This window comes from Xiphias gladius, chromosome 15 (genome assembly GCF_016859285.1).
Source record: "Xiphias gladius isolate SHS-SW01 ecotype Sanya breed wild chromosome 15, ASM1685928v1, whole genome shotgun sequence".
Taxonomy (NCBI): Eukaryota; Metazoa; Chordata; class Actinopteri; order Istiophoriformes; family Xiphiidae; genus Xiphias; species Xiphias gladius.
The window spans coordinates 686,029-712,783 of record NC_053414.1 but is presented as its reverse complement, the minus strand read 5'-3'; the positions used below and the strand labels follow the sequence as shown (position 1 = coordinate 712,783).

The window sequence follows — 26,755 nt, the reverse complement described above, 5'->3', positions numbered from 1 at the left end:
TCAAGGGAGAACATAGTTTACGTTTATTTAAAGGCTGATTCCACCAGTTCTGAAAGTCTACAGAGACAGAAACACAAAAAGCCTCAAGTCAAAGCTCAGATCTGAACCATTTCCCATCAGAAATTCCCAGACGTGGCCACAGATGTGCCGTCAGAGCTCCGACCAACGAGGACCCGCCGCCCTGAAACCTCCCAAACATCTTACAGAGTGGAATGTCATCGCCAGACCTCCAAAAAAACCAAAGGCAACCAGAACCAGTCCAGCTCAGATGCACGTGGTGAGCTTCAAACATGAAAACAAACTCTCTCTCTCCTTGACGCTTCTGGCCAAATTCGTCCTCACATTCAACATTATTTTATCTTTATTATTTTTCAAATACATTTTGTAAATGCAACATGAGAAGCACAATCACACGGAAAATAGACATGTCTCTGTTAAGTCTGCTTTAATAAAACGGAAAAAGAAAACAAAAGAAAAACCCAGGCTTTTATTTTTCTTAATCCCTCAGAACAAAATGATGATCGTTTGTTACACTTTTAGATAGAAAACAGCTTTCTGCTGGTTTAAACCGGACCGGAAGCTACGTGCAGTGCTGCATTCAAAAACCATCTCATCCCACTGAAGCCTGAAGCCTAAAGGGGGGCGGGGTTTAGAGCCTCGGAGCGTTGCGATTGGTCAGCTGTCACTCTCTGCTTTCTGACTGGCTCTAAAACTACCAGGACTGACGGCATGTAAATGCGCTACAAGGTTGAAACCACAGAAATAACCCCCCCCAAAGGCCCAGTGCAGTCACCGGAACTCCATCAGCCCGTTTCCACCACAGGAACTTTCTCAGGAACCGAGGAACCTTTCATTCAGTTCTTGGAAAACAAAGACTTGATGGACAACGCAGGGCTGAGCAATTAGTTGATTCATCAATTAGTCCAAGAGCAGAGAAATAATCACCATCGTTTCTGGTAGCAGATTAGTTGTTCTTTATTTAGGTGACAAACCTTCGCTAGTCCCAGTCTCATTTTTGAGGTTTTCCGGCTTTTCTTTGAACTATGGCCTTAAGAAACTGTGATGGGCATTTTTTTCTTGATATTTTACAGACCAAACAATTAATAGACAAAAGAAAAAAAAAGGTCACTTTTGACTCTGGAAATGTGTGAAGGGCATTTTTTTTTATTATTTTCTAGATAAAACGATTAAAACCATTTGAATCGTGTGAGTTACTTTTCCAAACAAAAATGTTCTGAAAGGTAAATTATCTGGTTTTATCTTTTCCTATGACAGTAAACTGAATATCTTTAGGTTCCGAGCTCTTGGTCAGACAAAACAAGACATTTGAAGACTTTTTTTACTATTTAATGCAACTAACATTTTATAGAAAAACAATTAGAGCTGAAAGTGGATTAATTGAATGAGCAAAAAATTTGATAAGTGATTAATCATCCCAGTTACTTTAATAAGCAAAAATGGAAAAAATTTAGGTTTTAGGTTCCCAGCTTCTCATATTTAAATATAATCTTTACCTTGGTATTTTTCCACACTTTTCTAACATTTTACGCACTAAACAACTGATCGATTAATTGAGAAAATAACTGGGAGATTAACCCGTAATAAAACTATCATTAGTTGCAGCCCTACAACAACACAAGAACTCTGGGTTGTTGCTTGTGTGAAAACCGCGTCTCATACAGCTTTTTCTAATCTGTTACGGGACAACCTGCCTAATTTACAAGGTTCATCAAATGTGGGGAAAATGCAAATACTACCGCGAAAGACGGGCTCTTAGTTTCCGAGTTCCTGTGACTCCATAGTTCCTGGGACTTTTAGGCTGAAAAGGGGCTTCGGCTGCGGGACAAATAAAAGCAGAGCTGCAGGGCCTCCAGACACAACAATTCATAAAAAATCTGCTGTACAGGGTCGAGTTACAGTCGAGTAGTGGTTATTGAAGAAAAGATAGTGGAAAACATTCAGGCTGAGCCAACTACCTGTCTGTCTGTCTGTCTGTCTGTCTGTGGCCTCATGCTAACCTTTACAGCAGTCAGTAGTAATGGGACAGTGAGCAGGCACAGAAGAGCCGACAGAGCTGCTTAAAACTAGTAAAAAAGCAGAACATTAACAAAAAGAAACAGTAAATGCAGGTTAAGTAAGCGAGCAGGGACATATCTTTTGTTTTTTTCTTCATTAAGTAAAGAAGAAACAGGAAGAAGAGGCCAGAGAGGAAGAGAACCCCAAAAATATTCAAGCAGGAAGCTAATAGACATACCTGTGTTCACCTCAGAGGGCGTGAAGCTAAAACTGCTACGAACAAATCACAAAATACAGGTTTTTTTTGTTAATATCTGCAATCTCTTGAAGCTAACGATAATACTATCCCTAAGATTGATGGGGTTTTGTGTTCTTAGTCCCCCTCCCGTGTACTTCTTCCGTTCCCGTGACGTTTACTGGCATCACGAAGCCGTCCCGTCGTCGGGCCTCGCGGCCCTTCCCTCAAAAAGGACGGGCATCGAGCGAGCGTCAGTCCAGGTGAGGTTACGCACCTGGCTTCACAAAGCAGCGTCCAGCCCCGATTCTCACAACGCGGCTAAGAGACGAGGCCCGTTAAAGTCCAACTATGGCAATATATATTTATTTATATATTTATATAGTCGTAACCCAAACCGTCCTGCTTTCCTTCCTTCATTCAACCAATTAGCTACAGAGAGCCTTCCTCCTCCTCCTCCTCTTCCTCCTCCACAGTAATGAAAATGAATGTAGAGATCAGAAAGTCCAGTCTGTTATTTTGTCCCCCGGTGCCTCACCCGACCTCCCCCCTGAACCTGACCACCACACCGTCCTCGCTCTCTCACGACACCCCCGCTTCGGTCTGTGGCGGTGGAGGCGCTAAAAACAGGCGCTCCAATGGGGCCCAGCAGACGTCCGGGAGGTGGCTTCATTTTTTTTGTTCTGAGGAGAGAAGAAGTTCTTGCGGATGAGAGAGGAGTTGTGAAGATGTGGCGTCTGTCCAAAACCAGGGGGGGGCAGTGGTGGTGGGGGTTGTGTTCCTCAATGTTCAGATTTCCGCGGGTTTAAGGAAACCCGGCGGTGGCGTGGCGCGTGGCACCGTGGTTGAAGAGATCCCGCGCCCTCCGATCCAGGAGTGGCGTCACCGCTCCTCGACAGTCGAGGGGGTTGGGGGTGGTGTTTCAGCCTCGTCGGGGGGTCACGTCACCTCCCCAGCCTCCACCGTTTCTCGCCGGTTTAATTTTCCATTTTAATCGGAGCTCGTCTTCGTCAAACTTCTGTTTTTTCCCTCCCGTTTATCCTGGTGGTGGTTGTTCTGACGTCCGGACACAAAGCGCGGCCTCGGGCTGCCGTTCAGTGAGGCGGGTTCATGGCGCCGTGACCTCGCTGCTGCTTCTGTTTCTGCTGCAGGAGGAGCTGCTCCAGCGCTGACGGGCCCGGCTGCATCATGGAGCTCGACCAGATCGACTGCAGAGTAGAGCGCAGTGTTAGAATGAGGCTCATCCACTCACCCACACCGGTTCAACACAGACACCGGATTCTTCTGGTATTTTAGGACCCATGTTAACATATTGCGATTTTTTAACTTTCATTTACCAAATAGCTGAAACAAAACGTCAATAAATCACTTGCTCAATCAACAGAACATTATTCAGCAAATATTTTGACAGCTGATTGTCAAAAACTACCAATTCTCCAAGTAAAAATACCAAATTCTGTTTCGAGCTTCTCAAGTGTGAGTACGAGCTCCTTTTCAGTTTTGTAAGTGACAGTGAACTAACTAAGCTTTTTTTTTTGATTTCAGAAAGATGATTGAATAAAACTGTTAGAGGACTTCAACCTGGGCTTTTTTCATTTTTCAAACAAATCGACCAAAAAAATTATCAAATTATCAAAAAACAAAAGCGTCGGATTAATCAGTAATGAATATATAATTTATAATAATCATTTATAATTTCCGAAATTTTTGTAACTTTCTGTCGTTAAAAATTTTACTGTTGTCACGTTGGTGTCTGATGGAATTTATGAAAGGTTGCGGAGCGACACTCTCTCTCTCAACCCATTTTACGAAGAATGTATAAAGCCCAGGGCCTGTCTCCTGGACTCAGGTTATTAGGTACAACTAGCTAAAACTAATGCGGTCTAAATGGCCGATGCATAAAACGGATGCAGACAGCAGGGTGGAGAGTTTGCACGAGTGGGAAGCGGAATCTTGGTTTGTGCAAGGACGCGCGCGCAGAAGTCAGCACGAATCCCTGTGGTTATGCAGACATGGAAAAGACAATTTGAAATTTTAGTCCAAAACTAAAGCCAACTACCTTTTTGAACCTAATTACACAGCGAGAAAAAACCTGTGCCACAGCTGGACTAGGATTAGACTGATTATGAATTCATTTCAATGAAACTGTTTCCGTTGCTGAAAGCAGTAAAGCTTTAGAGTTCAAGGTCACATGGTGTCACTGCGACCGTTTCTCTGGAACGATGCTTCTCAATTAACCGACAGCTGACTGCAGCTATAAAACCACAGCCGGGTTGTAAGGGAAGAGTCTGCAGGAAGGTTTTAGGACCTTAAGGCTGTCGAGCAGCACAGTGGAGGACGACTCCTCCATAGGAGACTCCTGATTGGTCCAGGAACTGCCGGTCGGTCCGGTCTGGTGCCAGCTGGTGTCTGAAGCCGCAGAGGAGGCCGCAGCCGGCAGGTAGTCCAGACCGAACCCGCTCACCGCCCCTAATAAAATGAAAATACAACATGTCAACATCACAATAACTTTGATTTGGACAATTTTGGAAAACATAAAAATGCTAATTATTCCGCTATGATGATGAACGATCAGTTTCAGAAAACTGAATCGTTTTTTGCTATTATGCATCTTCATTTCAAACTATCTAAATCATCCCCTTGGACCCTCTGGGCCCTCGGGGCCGTCAGGGCCCTCTGGGCCCCTCTGGACCCTGTCCCAACCTCACCGGTCTTGTCAGCCTTCCAGCGGTCCACTACCCTGCGGTCCCGGCTGTCCGGAGTGCCGATGGGCCCAAAGTTAGAGAAGGGCATGGCTCCGTGGTTGTGTGTGGGGGGAGAGGACGGCAGGCTGCTGGGGTTGGAGGAGTGAGGGGACTGGCTGGCCGGGGTGGAGTGGTCTGCCCATCAGAACACATCTTACATCAGAGACACGTCAAAGCGATTAAGGTGATGATATTTAAATCCCGTCTTCACAGGTGTGACGTACCTGAGCTGGCAGGGAGGGAGGGGGACCAGGGAGTCCCTTCAAAAAGGGAGTAGAGGGACGGCTCCTGGTGCACCATGGGAGCGTCGGGCTTGGAGCTGGGTGGCAGGTTCTTGCCGTAGGCCTGACTGAAGATGCTGTTCTGGTTGTACTCCTGTACACATAAAAACAAAAACGGAGACCTTTCAGCTCTCCTCGATCAGGCGCTAGTTAGTTCAGGGTTACTGATGACGCTAAAGAGGGGGGAGACATGATCAAATGTTGTCACAGCTGAATCTGCACGACTTCAATGTCAAATGTCTCCGTTTCTACAAATGTCTTCAGGAGTGATAATAATTAACTGTAACCTCAGGTACTGTCTCACCGTAACATCAATTAATATCAATTCACATCAACGGTTATGTTCCGCTGTTTTTTTAAATCCCGGATCGGACTCATCGTGCAGCCTAAATCAGTTTCTTTTAAAACTTTGATGATGCTTCTGTTTCAGGTTTACAGAAGCAGAAACCATAATCACATATTTACTCGATCCAGACGATCTTTGAATAAATATCTATTCTGCCCTCTGGTGGATAAACAAAGTTACAGACACGCAAGTCTTCATTGATCTGCTAACAGTTTTCATTCATGTCCCGCAGGGACTTAGTGAGACCGATTAAAAACACAACGATCCATAATGATGTCAGGGGCCGACATAAGTGTGAGTGTCTGTGGGAGTTAAAGGTGCAGACAGGATCAGTCTGGCTGCGCTGTTGTAACAGAGTAGTTTTACAGTGTGGTATTAGTACTTTTACTGAAGCACAGGATGTAAATACTGTTTTCATTCCCTGAAGGGTCGTTGTAACTGTCAACTTCCATGATACCGTGACATTTTCTGATAGAACCGGGTCGGACCCTGCCGCAGCCGACATTTTGTAAAAGTGTAGCGTTGACCGGAGCCAACAACTGACGTCATAACGTAGCAACTATGTACTGATTTTGAAGAAAAACATTTATAATGACTTCAAGTGTTTTTAAAAAACAACAACAAAACAACAACAAAAAAATTTCAGCGATGACATCAACTGATGGTGGCAGCCCTGTTGGAATGACACAACGAAATAAAAAGTAAAATTCCAACTTCTGATCCGGTGTCCTGCTTTAGCTGGTTTAAGCCTTCCAAGAAGAGCGGAGCCTCTTATAGCAGCAGATCAACGCCCATAGTTTTGGATTCGCATGTTAGACTATCACATGTGGCTGCAGTTGTCCGTTGTCCACATACTTTGGTCAACATGTAGTGTATGACTGCGATACAGATAGCTACGAATTTAAAAAATTTCCCCTCTGAGTTTATTTTTCAGATGTTTCGTCTGACCTGCATGGGGAAGCCAGAAATGGGCAGGAGAGAGGATGATTGGCTGACGACTTCGGGGCCGCTCTCCATCCTGGTCTGATTGGGCAGCTGCAGAGACGAAGGACAGACAGGATGAGGACAGACAGACAGCGGCTGGTTCGTTTTATTCTCGACCACACTCCATCACTTTGTTCAAAAACATGCTGTAGAGCAGACCTGCATAATGTCATTATTTTATTTGGGTAACTGCGATATGAATTTTCAAAAACAGGCCTGTAAAAAATAATGTTCCTGCAGTAGTTTCATAATAAAAGCCACCCAGCTGTCAGGAATCTTATGAAAGCAAATCATGAGGCTGGGGGGTTGTCCTGGGGAAATGTTTTAAAGTACCACAATGGACAAATGGACAAATTTGTGTTCACAACGGCATGCTGGCATTACTATAGTAGGGACAGTTTAAAATTTGGCTGATGCCAAATATGTATAATTTTTATAAAAGGGGTAGGAGTAGTAACCTGTAGCTTTGGTCTGAACCTTTTTGGTCTGAGTCATTGTTATTTCTGTTTCGCTGACTGTACGTTTATTAGGCTATTATCCCAAATTATTTGTGTAATTATTCTTAGACTGAAATAAATTTCAAATTCAGTGGCTTTTAATGTGAAGGAGCTGCACAAGACCAGCAGTGTTTGAGTTCAGATAAATCCATATTTGTACATTTCTCGACAATTTATTGGGATTTCATTAAGTTAGGACTAATTACTGCCAAGGAGGTCACGTTTTCACCTGTGTGTGTTTGCTTGTTTGTCTATTTATCAACAGGACTACGCAAACACTGCTGAACCGATTTGTACCAAACTTGGTGGAGGGATGGGGCATGGACAAGGGAAGAACGCGTTACATTTTGGGACAGATCTGGTGAAAGGGGCGGACCCAGGAATTCCAGGGAGAAACCCATTTTTCTTAACATTGCAACATAGGGCATTTTCCCACAGTTTCGTGAATTTGTCGGTTTTCCTATTATAGGCGCCAGACAGACGTTTGAAGGATTGTTTGGCCTTGGCGGACGTATGCGCTCTACTGAGTTCCATTTGTCTCCAATGAAAATGGATACAACAGATACCATACTTGTGCATTTAAATTATTGTTGTTTGCATGTTATGTTGACAATGGGGTACTCAACAAGGGTTGAGCGTGTGCAGCAGCTGGACAATTCAAGGTAGAGCTCCCTACCTCTCTTAACGGAAAGTTGTTGACTGAGCTAACTTCTTTGACAAAGTCAGTAGAAATATAACGGGAGTACCAGAGCTGGGTTAAACAAAGTGAACGTTTCCGCATTACCATGGCAAAGTGATTGTTACGAGCCGAGCTAAATGGTTACTAGTTAAATCTGTTAGGCGCCGCATTAACAACGTTGCTCAGCCTATTCCGTACACTGAGGAGGACCTTGTGCAAACTTAGCACTTCTGTGAGGATGGCACCATATCCATCAGGATGGGTGATCATCCCGATGGGTGTTCAGGATGTGAATAAAGCTATTTCATTTTAGACCCGTGTCTAAGGTCCGCTGGCGCACACTCAACAGTACGGCTTCTGAAACAATCCTCAGGGAAACACTGACTGTTTGGGGGGTAAAGGTTAGAAAACCCTGAACTGACTTACATCACTTCTAAGTTCTTTTATTTCTAGGAAACCTTTCAAGGATCCATTTCTTTATTCCAACTCTTTGATCATTTCATCTGTTATGTTCTTGTAAGTCCCTTTGAAATATGGAGTTTTTTTTAGAGCACAAATTGGTTCTAAAATCATATCACTTGCAGATTCATTCAGCGTGTGATGAAAGCCACAACCTGAAGGAAATCTGACAAAAGTCATTTCGACTCACACAAAGCTGAAATGTATCCTGACCTTGTCTCATTATCTGCTCGCCTCCAGGTCAGTCAGAACACCAGAGAAACTACTTTATGGACTTAGTAACGAATGTCTTCTGCAATTTTGGGATGAGCCATTTCTTTAATACCTTTTCTAAATTTGATATTTTTGGTTGGTGACATAGTCTGCAGATAGTGGCTCAGACATGGGATAACCAGGCCAAATTCGTATTCTTATGCATTACAACTCATATCACAAGGTGTTAGCAACTCTATAAAGTGGAGATGGAAACGGATGAGCAGAGTGTGGCTTTTGACCAGGAGGGAACTGGTTGCAGGGGGGTTTGATGTGGAAGACAGGGCTACATACAAATATGTTTGGTCCAGGAGCAGTGCTAAGAGGGCCAGCCAGGGCCTGGAAGAAATCAGGAGGCTTAGTAAAGATGAGCTCCTCCTCCTCCTCAAAATCTGCTAGAGTTTTTAACAGGTCAGGAGGTAGAAGAGGCGAGCTCTTGTTGTCCTAGTGAAAAATGAAGCAAGAAGAAGAAGAAAAGGAAGGAGGAGGAGGAGAGAGAGAGAGGGGGTAAAAAAAAAAAAAAAAAAAGGAGAAAAAGAAAGAAGGCAAGCCGGTAAGACAGAGGTGGAAAGAAGGAAAGTTATGCTGAAAGCTACAAAGAGCCTGAAAGCTGGAAACAGATCAGAGCAAGTTCAACATCACACAGGAAATCAGAGAGGCTGATACAGTGAAAATAAAATCTAAAATAATTAAACTTTTTCTGAACACAACTGAAAAGCAATCCAGTAATCAAGTGAGATTTCTCACCTGATTTAAAAACGAATAAACTTCTGTTCTAATTTCTACAAATTTCTAGACTCCCAAGTGTCATTCCTGTGCAGTGATCTGTCCTATTCTCTCCGGTTTGAATATACTAGCAATCATTTCTACCTGACAGAGTTTCTTGGTCAGGAGCCCTACTCGTAAATGTCCACATTTAATCTTCTAGCCACAGTCCCTCAGCTGCATCGCTCTAAAAATAAAGATCCATCTTCAGGGGTAAAATTTCATCATTGAAAGTAGTCACTTTATGAGTCAGCCAAAAACACTCAGCATTCTTTTTACGTCTAATATCAATATACAATGGCATGAAAATGTTTGTGTAAGTGGGGTGCCCAGACTTTTTCATGTCGCTGTATATCCACCATGTATTTATGTGACATGAGACATGAAAATCATTTGCATCTTCCGAGATTTAAGATGTTCTCTCTGTCAGTTCCCTATCAGACACTTAGGGATTTCTGCTCTGGTGTCAATTCCATCATACTCTTACTCAATATGCATCTATCAAAGACTTTAAATGTAGGCTTAAACCTTATTTGATGAGCCAAACTACTTCTGTATATATATCAGTCTTTGCTAGCTACGGTATATTTGCAGTAATTCACAAATCTAATGTATGTATCTCATACTTATTTCTCATTTCTTACTTTTTTGGGTGAGATGCATTCATAAGCCCATTGGGATTTTTTTTCGCTGCCCAGTACCCTGAAAGAAACTCTGCTGTAGAGCCAGACCTAACATCCCGTCCAGTACAGGAACCATGGTTTGTATTTCTGCTTTAAATACTTCACCGTCACTCTTTTCACACAACGCTAAAGGAAACAGCTAGTTATAAAAAGGTACAGGTATAACAAGGTTATATTTCCATACAATTTTCCCTCCAGAATGTCAGTAGGAGAGTTAAAATGTGAACTCTGGAATTATGTTTTGTCCGAGAAATACATGCACTTCGATAACAACTACAGCAATTTTGTTGTGTGACTTTTAAGAACCTCTAATCTGAAAATCCAAGACAAACCCGACCTGGCTAATTTGTACTGATGCAAAATAAACTTTCCAATCAGAAAAGAGAAAACACAGAGAAAAAACTAAGCAGGAAAAGATGCAAGAAAAAGCAGCATAGAGACAGAAAAGCAGCATGGGAGGATCCCTCATCCTCCCTCACAGTCCACAGAGAGTCGCTCACCTCAAACGGGGGCCCCCGGGGCCCGGCGGAGGCGTCCTGCTCCGAACAGATACCACCCGGTGGGGGCCTCTTCATCCTGTCCGCCATCACAGCCAGACCGTCCCCCATCCTGTAGGATGGCTCCCAGTAGAAGTCCTGCATCTTGACGTCAGGGTACTTGATCTTCTTGTCCATGTTGGACAGCTGTGGCTGGGCGGGCGGCTGCAGCTGGTGCTCATACAGTTTGAGAGGATCCTGAGCCGTCATGTAGAAGGCCTGCGGCTGCTGCTGCTGCTGCTGCGGCGGCTGTTTCATTGACATCTGCATGGGAGTCATCTTCTGCAGGGCTGCCTGTGCCTGGTTCCACATCTGAGCTGGCTGGTCCTGGACCTGCATATACTGTTAAGACCAGACACATAACCATTACACACCATCGCTCACTGCACCATGTATTTGTTATCCGTCCACCAGTGGAAGGCACGCCTTTTTTTCTACTGGAGGGCAGGGTCCAAAGTTAACATTTAGAGGGGTTAAAAGCAGTCTGTGTCCTTGACCATTCATGACTTCAAGATTTGAATAAACTGTTAAAAACCTTGGTTCAGAGTGGTGCTGTGGGATCAGCTATAATGACATTTATGGACAAAGCTGGAGGCAACAAAAGGCTTCCTAGCTTTACCCCCGCACACCCCCACCCAGCCGCACGATGGCACAGACTCATACCATCATTTTGTAAAAACTCAGTTTTCCTCGTACGCAGACAAATCAAATAAAATGGCATTTCCACTGTTAAGACCATTTAAAGAAGCTGTTTTGGGGTGAAAATGCAAACTTGGGGTGAACTCCAATCATGTGATCTGACCTGCTGCAGTCCCGGGTGGTGAGGTGGACTCTTCCCTATTGCGACCTGCTGGACCGGTTTGGTGGGAGACTGCTGCTGCTGCTGCTGGCTCATCGCCTGCACCTGCAGCTGGACCGACTGCTGCAAAGCCTGCTGGGAAGGTGGCTGGGCCTGGGGCTGCTGACCCTGGGAGGGGCCCTGGTTCATTGGCCCCGGGCCCTGCGCTGAGGACCCCGGCCCCTGACCTGGCCCTGGACCCGAGGGCCTTTGCTGACTATAGGGAATGTGGGACTGCTTTCCGGCCTGGACCTGCGTGCCAGCCTGGGTGTGGACAGCCGGCTGGAGGAAAGGTCCAGGGACGGACACTCCGGTGGAGAAGGTGAAGCCTGGATTCACCTGGAGCCCTGTGAAAGCCACCGGAGGAGGGATCACATAGGCTGAGGTCGGGAAACCTGCAGAGGAACCAATCCGGATCAGAATTTAAACTGACAAAATAATTGTCTGGACATCTCGATGGGGTGACGCTCTTATGTTCAAAATAACTGGCTCTACTACCTCCGTATGTTTGAATGTCACATCAACAGGTGCAAAATAACGAGCCAATAAAGAGTTAATTCCAAAAAAGTTCAGCTAAGCAGATCCTCTTTACAGATGAGGACCTCTTCAGAAGGTAGGGACACTTTGGCAAAACAAGGGCTTCTTTAAAAAAATGAGGACATGTAAAGCTCCAACTAATGATTGTTTTCATTATCAAATCAATCTGCTGATAATCTTCTTGATCAATCTTGGCTATTAATGTATGCACATAGTTACAGTTTCCCCACAGTGCAGGGTGACGTCTTGTTTTAGTCCAACCAACACTCAGGATTCAATTAATTATCTACTCCTGCAAAGGAAAGCACCAAATCCTCACATTTCAAAAAGAAAATATTTGGTATTTTGGATCATCAAAGTAGTTGCCAATTAATTTTCTTTCGATAATCTAATCGATTGATTGAATAATGTTTGCAGCTCCTCTACTGGTTTACATTTATTAGGTGTCTGAGTGGTTTGGATCTACGACCTCCTTATATCTGACGGTCACATGACCAAGAGCAAACTATAAAAATCAATACAGCCCAATACACAATCACTGCAGTAAAACAAAAGAAAACAGGCTTTAAGCATAAAAAGACGTTTCAGGTAAAGCGTGAGCTGTTACACAGCCTCTGAAGACAGCTGTACTTTGTCAGATGCACAGGAGTCGCACGACTGAAAAATGGGGCTGAAACACCTCCTGTGTAGACACGAATTTCAAGACCACTCTGAAAATAAGGACATTTTTTTAAAAGTATGGCCAGCCTGGAAAGTGAGGCCAATTTTTATGAAGTGAGGACAAATTTGGGAAGTGGGAACGGCTGTTTAGGGCTAGATCTGGTTTTGGGTCAAAGGTTAGAAAGAGATTAGGGTTGGAGGCAAAGAAATAAATTTTATCAAGGAGTGTCAGTACAAACGTATGTAAGTGTGTGTGTGTGTGTAGATACCAGGTCTGCTGGGCAGTGGTGGGAAGGCTCCAGGATGATGGATGGGGATGAACTGGGAGGAGCAGGTGGTTTGGGTTTGAGTTACGGGAGTCTTCTTCGCCTCAGACACTGGAGTCTTCCTCAGCTCTGTCTGAGCCTTCACCTGAACGAGAGGAAACAAGTCAAACCACATCACCAGCTGCTTCAACACTACCCCTCGCGGAGATTTTGAACGGAGCAGCTCGTCAGTGATGAGGTTTCTGAGGATTAATGCAGAGTTCCAGCGTCTCTACCTGTTTTCCAGCATCAGTAGCTTTCTCATGACCGGTTTTCTTCAGCTCACTCTTCCTCTTCCCATCCCTCTTCAGCTCTCCTTTTCCAGCAGCCCCATTGCCTTTTGTGAAGTCTCTGCGCTCTTTGCCACCGTCCTTCTGATGGTGGTTTCGTGTTGGCTCGCGGCTCTGCTCTCGGGGTTTGATGTTCTCCTTGAAGGTGACAACAGGTCGATCGCCTCCGTCCGGCCAAGAGCTCTGCGTCTTCCCCGCAGACAGCACCGACTTCAGGCCAGAGTTTCCGCTGTCATTGGGTGTCTGTTCACCGTTCGAGGACTCCTGCAGCACCGGTGCCTCTTTCTCCTGTGGCTCCTCGATGGCCTGCTCTGGAATGTCAGTGATGAAGACGAGGAGGCCTTCCTCACTCACTCTGCACTGAATCAGCCTGTAGAGGGGAGACAGAGATAATCTAATATCGTCCTGTCGGTAGGCTGTGACCTCTGACCCTTCACCTCTGAAGTGACCTACTAAGAATGTGGTCAGTAAAGCTTCTTCTACTGTTTAGTTAGTGCGAGTGCTTTAAGCGTTTGAAAAAGAACAATCAGACATCTTGTGGAACACAGTCAAAATATTGCAAGGACAAACTGTTTCCCACATTCACGGTCATCATCTTACAGCAATCCAGTGGTAAAAGGCCCCTTCAGCTTTTTCTTCTAAAACCACACTTTCATGTTTAAAACGTCGGTAATACAACAAGTGGTCATGCAATCGATTTGAAGATAAGAAAAGAAGGTCTCTAAGGCAACACTTTACTGACACCATGAGGTGAAAAGCACAAACAGTGACAAGAAGTTTAACATCACTTTTGAAACAAAAAGACAGGGACAAACAATTAGGAAAGTATTGGGACTTTTTCAGGCTTTTGCTCTTATTTTTTAGCTGCAGATGTGACTCATTCTGACCAAAACACATGTAGTGCAGGTGTGCCTCTCTCATTATTGTACAGAGAAGAGGTGAAGATTTGTTAACAGAGGCTGGTTATGTATTGTGCTTGATTTTCAAGAGTCAAACTATTTGTGAGGGTCAGTTTTTGCACCACTGGACAAAGGAACATAAAAATCCCGCAGATGGGGTTTTCAGAAGCCACAAGGTAGACTGTGGTGGAGAAAAGAAACTTAATCCAAACATTTCCAGACAGAGAGTGAGCGCAGCACAAAAAAAAAAAAACAACCTTGTTTCTTTTAATGAGACATTTACCGCGAGCATTTGGCTGCATTAACACAGCTCAGTATTCTAGTGAGACGCTGTCTCCACCTGCTGCACTCTGAACGGCTAGACCGCCTAATCCGATCCTGACCTCCTGCTCTCTCTCGCCACCATTTGTAGTGGCTTGTAAATATTGTGTTTTTGTGGGTAATTTTATGACTAATGTTTCTTCTCAGGTAGAACTGATCTGTAGCCTAAGTAAATGTTGTGTATTCAATGTTGTTTCTTTTCCAAACTTGATGTCAAAGAGACCTCACCACTAAACTGGAAAAACTGAGGTCTCCTTTAGGCCTACAACAAACAATTATTGTCATTGTTGATTGTTGATTGCTAATTATTTTCTTTATTAACAGAAAATAGGGAAATTATTATAATAATAGACATTTTTCCTTAAGTCTGAAGTGACGGTTTGATGATTCCTTGTTGTGCCCAATCAACACTCCAAAACCGAAAAAGATATTCAGTTCAAATGACATAAAACAGAGGAAAGCGGAGAATCTGAGACATTGGAAAAGCCTCAGCCACAAAATGTTTAGCACGTTTGCTTAAAAATGACTCAAAATGAACAATTTTCTGTCTATCACCTTATCGATTTATTGATCAGTGATTCAGCTCTACTAAACTTCCCTCCCAGCGTATGATCTGTCCCGAAGCTGACAACGTAACCAGCTGCTGCCTTTGTAAATAAGGAGCTAAATACACAGACTGCGGCTGCAAATTCAATGAAAACAGTGGAGCACATTTACACTGCACCATTTTCTGTGTTTTCTGTATTTTTACTGTATGAAAGCAGTCAGATCCAGTGACAGATGAACACTCACCCTGGCTGGTTGTCGGCCACCCATTTGCCCAGACTGATGAGTCTCTGGTGTCGAGTGTGGACCGGCAGGCCGTCTCTGTCCACCAGGATGCCCTGATGACCTTTTGTGAAGTCCAGTGACCTGAAACACCAACAGACATCAGCACATTGACACACACTGACCGATTACTGACTGAGTGAACGTTCATCCCTCTACTCAACGATGGAGGGGACTCTGTACCTCAGAGCGGGGCGGAGTGCCAAGAAACCCTGGAGCTCAAACTCCTCAGGCAGGGGCGTGACTGAGGAGAAAACAAACACACCTTCAGCAAAGACATCTGACATACAAACCTTAAATCGCTTACAGTTTCTGTCTGCTCAAAATTACTCCAATTTGTAAACAGACAAGAAATGTAGAAAAGCAAAAGTAAAACTTGTGTTCCCAAATTCATCCACTCTGGGGAGTGATTTTAAGACGCTCCATTTTCATGGGTGCACAAGACTCAGTGTTGATGGAAGGTCAAAACAATGTGTGCGGACACGTGAAAAGGTTCCTGAGAGATGAAAACCGTCCCTGAGGTATGGCAGTGCAGACGGTGACGTTCCCAGACAGAGAAGCTTTTATTCTGAGGAGGTGGCCGACGATGAAGGCTAAACACCTATAGCGATGCTCTTAGCTGTTCTTCTCTCACAACACTGCATCATGTCTTAAAATAAACCACGGAATCATTTATTCCTGGAATTGTTGCCCAATAATCTAAAACCTGACTCACTGTAATTTGAGGAGGACTCAGATCAGAGCTCATAATGATCAATGATCTATATAAAGAACCCAATTGGTAACTGTGCATCTGTACATTAACGAGTAACACGGGGTGTCCTACCTGAGGAACAGGACAGATCGTCTTCTTTGGGCTGGAAACTGTTGAGGATGGAGACCAGCCAGGGCCAAACACTGAGCGACAGGAAGAGGAGAGGAGTTAAAGCTTCAGTGCAGAACGAGTCCAACACCCCGACACAGCAAAAGAGTCAAATATTCTAGCGCTGTGTTGATTTAAAGACAGAACGACATCAGACTTACTACTGCCTCTTGTCGACAGCGGCCTCATGGAAGACGCTGGGTCTCAGTTTAAGCCAGTCCAGAGAAACTTTGATGGCCGGCAGAGGACACTCCCCCATGATCTCCTCCCCCCTGTTCTTGTTGAGCAGAACACGGCTGCACATGACTCCGAGGAAGGACACTGAGGAGACAAGTCGTCACATTAGACAACGCAAAGCAATCAACAGTCAATCCGCAGGGCTTTATGTCAAGCGTCAAAACAGTAGAGACTAAATCAGAGACTGCCTAGCATGTGAAAGTTAGAATGCACAGATATCCACTGTACATCTGCATTTCTCTACTGATTAAACAAAACACACATGTAAATGTATCTGTGTGTTCAGCTTTAAATCAGTCAGTCTACAAGTCAAACATCTGACCTCCCTCTGACAGCACCGACACAAACATCTTTTCTGTGCACATAAACAACCATCAATATCTGCAGTAGCAGTAGTAGTTTAAGTTAGTGTCAGTAGTAGTAGATTACAGTTATGGGAGTAATCCTTCAGCTCAGTGGACACTGTTGTTTAAAACACGTGTGCAGCCTGTCATCCCACCTGCAGTACAGTGGCGAGTTGTTTCTCACGGAGCGGATTCAGTCGGATCTTGAAAAGTCTCCTTTCATTATCAGTGTAGTTAGTAGATGATGGTTGAAACAACTCATTAAAAACATGACCTTCGTTGTGTGACGTAGCTCCACTGCTCATTTTACTTTAAGTTTCATAAAACAAACACTATATTTCATAAAAATGCCATCGCTTGTTTTGATGTTAGCAGAGGTACATCCACTATAAAATGCTAAAGAAACCCCAGCATTAACCCTACAAATGACAGTAATACTTGCTGTGTGAGCCGAATGGAAGCAAGTCAAACTTCTGAGGCCCAGCGGTGGCATTATTGTTGGCTGTTTAGACTGAAAACAGCCCTCTGGGTTTTGGCTAACTGCTTTTAAAATCTACCGGTTGGGCCTGCTGTTTCTGGTACCGGTGAGAAGATGAAAGATGAGCCACAAAGTCCGGTTTAAACAGATCCACGAGTCTGAAGGTTTATCAGACACCAGGAGAGGTTATAATATATAGGAAGAAAGGATTTTGAGGGAGCTGCACTTTTTATGCAGCGCTGTCGTCCGTCTGAACACAGGCTCAGAAGCATTAGAAGTATCTGCATCACTCTTAGTCACAGTGTTATATGAACACCAGTCATATCAGTAACAGGATCATTAGTATGTATTATCGATGCGTATGTGGTTCTTACTGAAGAGTCCGAGCAGCTGGAACCAGCTGATCTGCTGCTCGCTGCTGTAGTTCTGCTCGCTGCCGTCCGACGTCAGGTCTCTAAGGTGGTGGAGCTCAAACAGGTTGATGACTGTGATGTGGACCAGCTGCTGAGAACTGAAGGCTTTCTGCAGGATCAGCCTCTGCATGAGCGCACACACACACAAAGACACACAAGCCAGGTCATTAAATGCTCACTTTAAAAGACTTTTAAATCATAGCGGATGCATGAAGAATCCGGTAGAATTGACAAAACGGATGCTGGATGTCTTTTTGTTTCACCTGAAACTGCTCCTCCAGTTTCTCCCTCAGACCGTCCAGTTTGTCCAGACTCTTACTCAGGTAGACATGACCGTGAAATTTGATGAAGGCCTTGATGAAATCTGACACGCTCCACTTGGTTTTCACTTCGTCACGACTACAGAAACACAAGAGGGAGGATGGACGATTTTATAACGAGAGAATGACAAAACATCAGTCAATGGAACAGTTTAAAAATCTCCAGAGGCCTTTCTTTCTTCTCAGAGAGAACAAAGTTTCAGGCTGAGCACCAAACAAGCTATTCTCCTTGTCTCTGATTTTAACAAAGCATCAAAGGAAACTCCCAACATTTTGGTCAATGTGCTTATTTGCTGTATTTCTACCTCTCCAGAGCCTTGGACAGGGCCTTCTGCAGGTTGGTGGAGGCTGCTGGGAAGGGGAACTTGACTGCAATGCTGCGGCAGTAGTAGAAGATTGTGGTGAGGTGGTCTCCTTTAGAGGACGCCAGGATAGCCAGCTGGTTGTATGGCTGACCTGGAGCAGACATGGGGGAGCATCAGACCACATTCACAGAGAGAAACTACAAACATGACTGCTGACGTAAACCTGCTTTAATCGCAGTATACTCTTACCTGCTGGAATAGTTACTTTTTTGTTTTTTCAAATCTTTAGGCTGAAAGACCGGTCAAATTTTTTTTGTTCCAAGGTCGGAAAAAGTAGGACTGAACGAGTTCTTTTACACGGAGTTCAAAACTTAGGCTGGGATCAAAGACACTACCAAGTTTTTGTTTTTTTACACTGGGTTTTACATTTTTGGGAAGCAAGCAAATAAAATTTCAGTGGCTGTGTATAACAATAAAATCAAAAATACTTCCTGTTCTTTTGTTGCACTGGCTAAGGCACATTTGATGTGACTGACAACAAAACATTAGCCGAACACACAGAACGTTGATTTGGTCAGATCACTCACATGTGGTTTCAGATATCCCCACCTACCTCCTGAGCCTATCCAATAAGATACTAAGATAGCCTTTAGCCTGGCTTAGCACATAGACTGGAAGTATGGGGGGGGGGGCTGCTTAAGGACGCTGTCAGTGGAATACACGCCAGCCACCGTCTGCAGTATAGTGTCTCACACTCACCGTTTGATGGAACCAGCTGAGCTGCATGTCGGTAGTAAGACTCCGCCTGGCTGGTCTGGTTTCGGTAACGCGCTGAAACACAGAAACAAGGATAAAATAGGGACCAGAAGGTTAAAATTTGATCTTGGATGGTCGAGATTACTGGCATATTACAAGTTCTGAATGTTTGTTCTATATAGGACATGTCTTCACGAAGTCCACCGTTCACTCTGATAACACTATTTGATGATAGCTGATTAATCGATTAGTTGATCGACAGAAATTAAATTTCATTTGATTGACTTTTCAAGCAGAAATGCCAAAAACTTGCTCGTTCCTGCTCCTTAAATGTGACGATTTGCTGTGTTTCTGTGTTTTATACCATTGTAAATTAAACATCTTTGGACTCTTGGTTGGACAAAAAAAGACAACTGTAGATGTAACCTTGAGCTCTGGGAGGCAGAGATAGAAGTTTTCCACAATTTTCAGATATTTTGTAGACATGAGAAATAATCAATTAATCGACAAAATAACTAGCTGATTAATCAATAATTAAAATAATCATCGCCTGCAGTCCTAAACAAAAGGACGTGTGGGTTTTCCCACCTATGTCTCCGAGGTGGACGAGGCAGTGCTGGCAGATGTAGGAGCAGGAGCTGGGCTGTGGGGTGACAATGGCGCTGGTGCTGCTCTGTTTATTGCTGATGATACCAAGCTGAGACGATTTGACGCGACACGGCAGGTCCACGTTGAAGACAGTGCAAAGCTCCTGCAGTAACTGAGAGGCAACAGGAAAAGAGGTTATTAATCTGATCTGATGTTTACTTGTGTATCAGCTTCAGCCAGTATTCTGAGATGTTAATGTTGTCTGAATCTCCAGATTTCCACTCCATCTTAACAGTGGCAGCAGGTCCAGTAAAACAGCTTCTGGTTCGCTCTTTGGCCTTTTCCACTACAGGAACATAAAAACCCTCAGGTCGTATCCATAATCACTGGTTCCACTTTTGTTTCCACTGTTCTCCACCGCTTTGGAGAGAGGTTCTTGGTAACAAATTTCGGCGCTGCTAAGGAGGTGACACTAAATCCAAGTTCCAGGTACTTTCAAAGCTGAAGGAACATGTGTTAATCCAAGCACTCGTTGCGAGTGTGCTCCTCCCTGACATCCCTGTCTCCCTGTCTGCTGCCTTGTTCTGATTTTTTGCAGAGTTGTTACAAGTTTAACTACGTTTCAGTGATGTCCGGGTACAGCAGCTCTCTACTGGAAAATATCACGATTATAAGAAATAACTGTTTTTCTAGGTAGAAGGGCAGTATGACCAACACTACGTCGCTAGATTTTATTTTCTCTTGAAGAAATGGTTGCTATTCATCCTGCAGTCTGTTCTCAACAGTTTAGTTTTCTGACTGAAAGGAGAGAACGGATCAGCAGCTGGTTTGACAGGATGAACCAGAAAGAGGGTGGAACTGGCAGCCGACCTGTCCTGAGCTAGTTAGCTGGTCTGGAGTCACTCTCCTTCACCTTCTGATCCATTCTGTCATATTACTACTGCATTATGTGCAGATGCGAGAGAAAATGGGTATCAGCCACACCTATTCCATTGTTGTCTGTTGCACAACTGCACTCGCCTGCCAGGCAGCACATAAAAATGGCAACGCTTGTCTGGGGGCCAACTTTCTGATGGCAAACATCTGAAACATTGTGGTGTATAAACTGCATCTGAAACACAAGAAGAACCTAGAACCAAAGCCTTACAAGTTCTTAAAAGTTCAGCAATGGTCAGCTCCAGGTTATGTTAAGGTCGTTTAGTTTCTGTAGTGTAACACAACTTTCTGAGAACCACCTGACTCTTACCTGTGTGTAGAAGCCACTAGCTGCCTCCAGGAACAGCGACAGGTTGGCCTGGACCTCGCTGCGGTTGGGGTTGGCTCGGTTCTTGGCCTGGCTCTGCAGAGTGGTGATCTGGTTCTTAAAAGCATGATTCCACCTGCAGGAAGACAGAAAAAAAGACCACATGACCGAGATCGTCAGGTGACAGAGAGGCCTCGAGGTCAGAGAGGTTCCTTCTCTTTTGTGTTAATGTCTATAAATAAAGTAACTCCACGCAGGTTTCTCTTTAAAGTGATTTGAGTTCTGACAGGCCTCGGTGATGTGTGACATGTGTTGTGGGAGTCATGTCGGAGCGTCTTACAGGTCTTGCTCCACCTTCTTGTCCAGAGCGTACTCCAGATCAGTCACCAGCATTTTCTGGTAGAGGTCCTGCAGGGCCTGCCGAGATGTCCACACCTCTGCAGCCCCCAGCTTTGAATCTACAGGACAGAGTGGAAACAGACGTAAATCAGCTGGAGGATAAGAGTGGTGGAGAGCAGGATGAGGAAAATGAGGATCACCTAGGCTGGGCACTGAAACTCAACACATGTTTGGAGTTGACAGAAATGCTTTCATAGAACAGAGTATCAGAAACTGTTGAGTACAGAAGTTGGCATCAAATGTCCGATCAGAATCGTAATCTTGTTGTCTCATTGCCTGACCAGATAATTCCTGATTTAGTTCATAATTTTGCCAGTTTTAGGCAAAGTTCTTGCACAGCTGATTGTGTTTTGTAGAAAAACAAAGCAATGCGTTCAAAAAAATATGGTTAGGTATCAATACTGAAACTCAGATATGGTGTTGGCACTGGTATCTAAAAATTTCAAACAAGTAGAGCTTCAATGATTAGTCAATGAAGGAATCTATTTATCAACTATTTTGAAAAATTGAAAAATTGTTTCAATCATTTTTTTAAGCAAAACTGCCCAAAATTTACACGTTTCAGCTTCCCAAAAGTGAGGATTTGACACTTTTCTCTGGGTTCTATCTTTTGGATTTTCCTTTTTTATAGACAAAGCAGATTAATAATAATTACTAGTTGCAGCCCTAAAAACAACTGAACTGAATTTTTATTTATCTTGGTCTTTACGTTAAAAAAAAAAACCATTTAAAGCTGAAAAAGCCACAAAATAATGAGTTAACTTCAAAAGGGTAATAGTAATAAACAAAGGTGGAGGCTGAGGCCAGAGCTAATTAAGCCCTTCTCCTAAAATAAAATGTAAAAAAAATGAGGAATGCTCAGCCAAACTGCTCACTTGCAACTGCAACTTAGAATTATTTTAATCATCTGCTGACCTACCAATTATGTTTTTCAATTACCTGATTAATCATACATGACAAAAAGTGTTAAAGATGACTAAATGTCCCTAACAGCTCAACAGAGCCAGAAATTGTGTATCGAAATTGCAAAGTTATTAATGTAACACAATGACCAAATTTACAATGATACGAAAAGCAACAAACTCCCGACATCTGAGGAGGTGGAAACAGCACTTGAAGAGATGATTAACAAAACTGTGGATTAATTATTGTCAGCAGACGAGTAAAATGTTCATTTGTGTCTTGTACAGCAGCATGCGCATGAAAGCAACCCTGATTTATCTCCTACTCTTCAACACACACAGACTACACATATGGAATTTTTTCTTTTGATTTGTGGTCCCGAGTCTGTTCTGAGGCCATGTGACTAAAATCTGAGTGCAAGTTTTTGAGACTGATCGTTCGGCATTATTTTGACCAGAAAAACATCAAGCTGCATCCGATGCAGCCAAGCTACAAATTTAATGAGCATTTGAGGAGTTTGCGGACTCTGTCAAGCTGAAGGGGACAAAAGGCTGAAATCAAAGAAGCAGCTGCCATGGTTGTGTGAAACATTTCTGTGTTTCTGCTTAGACTGAAATCCATTTAATCAGTATCAGATGTGTCAGGCAGTCCACCAGAAAAAACTCCACATTTAAGTAAAAACCATCACACAGCGCTCAGGCCTGCAGGCTGAATGTAGTCGGCTCTACCAGACACTTTGGCAGTTATCCAGCCACTATGAGAAGCTGCTGCTCAGTTCTAAAAATCAAGCTGGGTGGTAAATATAGGTAAAGCTCGTGGTGAATTTGTAGAGAGCCAAACAGTTTGGTCTGTGGGAAAACAAATCAATCCGCTCGTCCGGTGTAAAAACTGAACAAAATCTGACTGCTACGTAGCAGGAAGATGCCACAGTGCAAAATATCATGAATTATAGCCACAAATATTCACAGAAGTCAAAATGAATAACCAACTCAAATTAAATGATGACACAGAACAGTCGAGCCAATTACTCATTTAACACTTTTGAAGGAAACTTCCAGATTAGGATAAAGGCTGCTCATCTTCTAAAACCCTTCTTTACTGGTGCAAATATGACGCCCGAGTTTTGGTACCAAAACCAAAATAACACTTTTTAAAAACAGGGTCTATGTTGTCTAGGGCTGTAATTATTTCCATTATCAATTAATTCATTATTTAAATTATCAATTAATCTTCCAATTATTTTCTCGATTAATTGTGTAGTCAATAAAATGTCAGCAAGTAGTGAAAAGTTCAACCTGATATCGTGTTTTGTTTGACCAACCAACCAACCCATAAATATTCAATTTACAATAAATTAAAACAAAAAAAAAAGCAGAAAGCCTTCACCATTTGAGATGCTAAATGACTTAAATTATTTACTGATTATCAAAATAGGTTGCCAATTATTTTTCCGTTGAGCGATTAATTGTTGAAGCTCCAATGTTGACTCTAGAACCATCGATCTAAAGACATAGAAAGTTTGTTTTTAAACAACTGAAGACTTCTGAAATGCAACGCTGTTAAATGTTGCCTTAACACATTGGCCATATAGAGAACTTTTCCTGGGCTAAAATATTGTATTAAATTAACTTAAATAAATAAAATTACCCATTTTAATTTTTCTAGGTATTTCCAAACATTTTGTCGATTTAACATTGGTTTACAGGACACCACGCAAACATAGGTGGGAAAACTCACACGTTCTTTTATTTAGGACTTTAACTAAGAATTATTTTCATTATCAATTAATGCCGGTTATTTTTCTCGTTTAGTCTGTAAAATATGAAAAAATTGTAAAAAAGAAAAAACACAATACACCCAAGGGGACATCCTCAAATGTCTGTTTTGTCCGACCAACAGTACAAAAACCCCAAAATATTCAGTTTAGTTATATAAAACAGTGATGCATCACCGAAGCTGCTTTTATTCTTCCACACTGACAAACTGTCCAGTTTCTAACTGGTCAAATACAGGCGCCCTGCACTATGAGGCCAGTTCAGCTCAGTCTGGCTCTCTTGGGGTTACACGTCTCCGCTGAGCCTATCACTGGTCGCCCTAAATAACTGGTGTCACAGAGCTGGTTGTCAACTGGCTCTGGTAACTCTGGGTCTACCTCCAGCCACGAGCGCATTCATGTGAAAGAAGTGGAGGTGTTAACTACAAGCGACATCATCAGAACGAAGTTCTTAATATTATATGAAATACCTGTGGAAAATTTGGTTAAAACCACAAAAAGAAGTGACATTTAAGGAGGTGAAATGTAAAAAATATTATCACATAATAGAATAGAATAAGAAGCAGTAGAAACACGAGATACAGATTCCAAATAGGCTTACTGAAGTACGGCTAAGGATATAGAAGAGGAATGGTTCTATGTGTCTTTAGTATAGAGAGGGTATTTTTTTTGTTTTTTTGATGATGAACAAACTTATGGATATGTGAAGCAGATAAAAAAATAAAAGTAATGTTAAGACTTATTATATAGGGAGAAGAGAGAGGAAGAGAAAAGTGATTAAGGTCTAATGTCTATCTGCTAAAGAAATTTTGCCTTTATAATCCTGGGAACTATTTAAGAGTGTGCAGATTATTTTACTAATAGAAGACAACTGAAGGTTTAGTTTTTATTTACAATTATGATCACAAAGTCTCCTCATGTTGTTCTGAGCTGCAGTGATGGAGTCAAAGTGTAAAAGCATCGACACTGTCAGGAATCCTGTCGGGAATCAAATACTTTTTTCGCATTTAAAATGCAGCTATGATCCCGATTGCTTATTTAATTATCGTGGTAAACTCTCCCTCTGTTTGTCAGAAGCTCTGTTTTAAAACCAGAGCGGACTCATGGAAACTCCGCAACAGCAAAACGATTCTACTGATCTAGAAAAATATCTATTGCTCTTTATTATTTGTCACTTTATTGTCAACTCTTTTGTCCACTTCAGGATCCTGCAGGAATGATGACTCTGATCTGATCTTCTGAAGCTGAACCTGCTCCGGACCTGGTCAGCCCTGCAGCATCTGTTAACATGGTGATCTACCCCGGTAACCGCGGTGATCTAACTGGGTTAAAAGTGACTCAACTTTGTGACACGAGAAAAACCTAAATTAGGCTGCAAAACATCTGGATAACCCACTAATCTGACATGGTACAGGTCCAAGATCTCATGTTCTCATTTTATCACCCTGAACGCATTCATCAGTGTCATCAGCCCACTGTTTTTAACTTTCTGCAGCTTTGTCTAGTTTAAATATCTGAACTGTCTGACCCAAGACTACGTTGAAAAAGAAAAGACTCTGACCATTATTTAGTACCAACTTTCAACACGTAACCGGAGTCCACAGCTGGTGCGTTGAGTAAAAAATTCGAGCTTTATCAACTTGGTGTTCAACAGAAAAATACTCGGCAACCATTTTGCTAATCAAATTATCACTTTCGTAATCTAGTAAAAATCAGTCTGTACTTAACAGGTACTGGTTTCTCTTCCCAGCAGTGATGAAGACACAGAATTTGCCGGCATTAGAATAACAAAGCAGCCCAGCATGATTACCTGTGAGTACGGGTGTCCAACCCTAGAGCATGCAGCTACAGACTGCTAGGTACATTCACTGAGGAGAATATGAGAGGTGATGTTCAGACCTACCTGTCATGTCAGCCTTCAGGGCCTCTGCCTGTCTGCTCGGATGTAAACAGAGAAGAGGGGGGGACAGGACGATCAGAGACACACCACACCTGACCTCACACATGCTAACATCATGTTACATAAAACACTTCCTCATTATTGCCAATCCACAGAGCTAATACAGGTAGAGGCCTGGCCGCGATGCTGCTGTGGCTTCATTTGAACATTTAACAGCACATATCAAATGTCGGCGGGGAGCGGCGGGTACGGCGGTGGTACCGGGCTCTGACTACCACCTGGATCCAAAATGCCACCAAATATACACAAACAAACCGTCAGCTAGCCACCACCCGAATCTGCTAAAGAACAGCATTACATGTAAAGCAGGGCCCAACAGCTGAACGCGCAGCTAAACACACATTAACCGGGAATTACACACGAAAGACCCGTTGTTAATTAACATATATCACATTTAATATGTAAACGCATCTGCTCGCTAATGCTAATCTGACGTACGCAGAAAGACGCCAGCAGGCTAAAGCTAACTAGCAATAACACACCGAGGCTCTCTGTGGCGGGTAAACACGAATTTAACCTTAAATTCACACAAATTAAAGACACGGAACATTAAATATACCTGTAGCTACATCGACTTGTATCAAACACTACAAATATCTGTCCGAAAGTGTGTGAGGAGAAGCAGACGGCAGCATCGATTGTTTGTTGATATGTGAAGCTAGCTGCTAGCTAGCGCCAACATCAAGCTGAGGGGGTGGTCCCCAAACCTGCTAGCTTTAGCGTTAGCAACCGAACCAAACAATTCACCTGCCGGACTAAACTGTCTCCGCAGTTGAGCACACCTGTACCGCCAGGTGAGCGGACAGAGGGCACCGCTCTGAGCCTACCGTAGGTACTGGGCGCAGAGGTTCATCCTGCCGGATCGACAGACTCTCAGACAACGACTGGTCCACAAGCTAACGCTGCTCTCGGCGCCATATTGTTCCTGTCTGACCCACACGGGAAGGGGGGGTAAAAATAATAGATGAAATATTAAGAATGAGAGGACGAGTCCCCGGAGCCCCGGGGCATTTTCTTT

The 26,755-nt window shown here is 43.3% G+C and overlaps 1 protein-coding gene across 3 annotated transcripts; it reads right to left on the bottom strand.

Annotated features, from left to right (window-relative positions):
• smg7 (SMG7 nonsense mediated mRNA decay factor) lies at window positions 1-26,672 on the bottom strand. Of its 3 annotated transcripts, none has more exons than XM_040147399.1 (23): window positions 26,565-26,672; window positions 25,681-25,712; window positions 21,042-21,159; window positions 20,705-20,837; window positions 19,459-19,630; window positions 18,874-18,945; window positions 18,115-18,265; window positions 17,753-17,888; window positions 17,451-17,613; window positions 16,179-16,338; window positions 15,982-16,052; window positions 15,339-15,399; window positions 15,120-15,239; window positions 13,054-13,477; window positions 12,782-12,923; window positions 11,280-11,710; window positions 10,442-10,819; window positions 8,788-8,937; window positions 6,571-6,657; window positions 5,220-5,370; window positions 4,960-5,130; window positions 4,560-4,720; window positions 1-3,459 (listed from the first exon to the last, which is right to left on the bottom strand). In XM_040147399.1, the coding sequence occupies exons 1-23, from the start codon at window positions 26,588-26,590 to the stop codon at window positions 3,346-3,348; spliced, it is 3,624 nt and encodes a 1,207-aa protein (XP_040003333.1). In that variant the 5' UTR covers window positions 26,591-26,672; the 3' UTR covers window positions 1-3,345. The 3 variants fall into 3 exon arrangements, with proteins under 3 accessions (XP_040003333.1, XP_040003335.1, XP_040003334.1); XM_040147401.1 differs by lacking the exon at window positions 26,565-26,672 and adding an exon at window positions 26,297-26,329; XM_040147400.1 differs by lacking the exon at window positions 8,788-8,937.
• Between the last annotated feature and the right edge of the window lie 83 nt (window positions 26,673-26,755).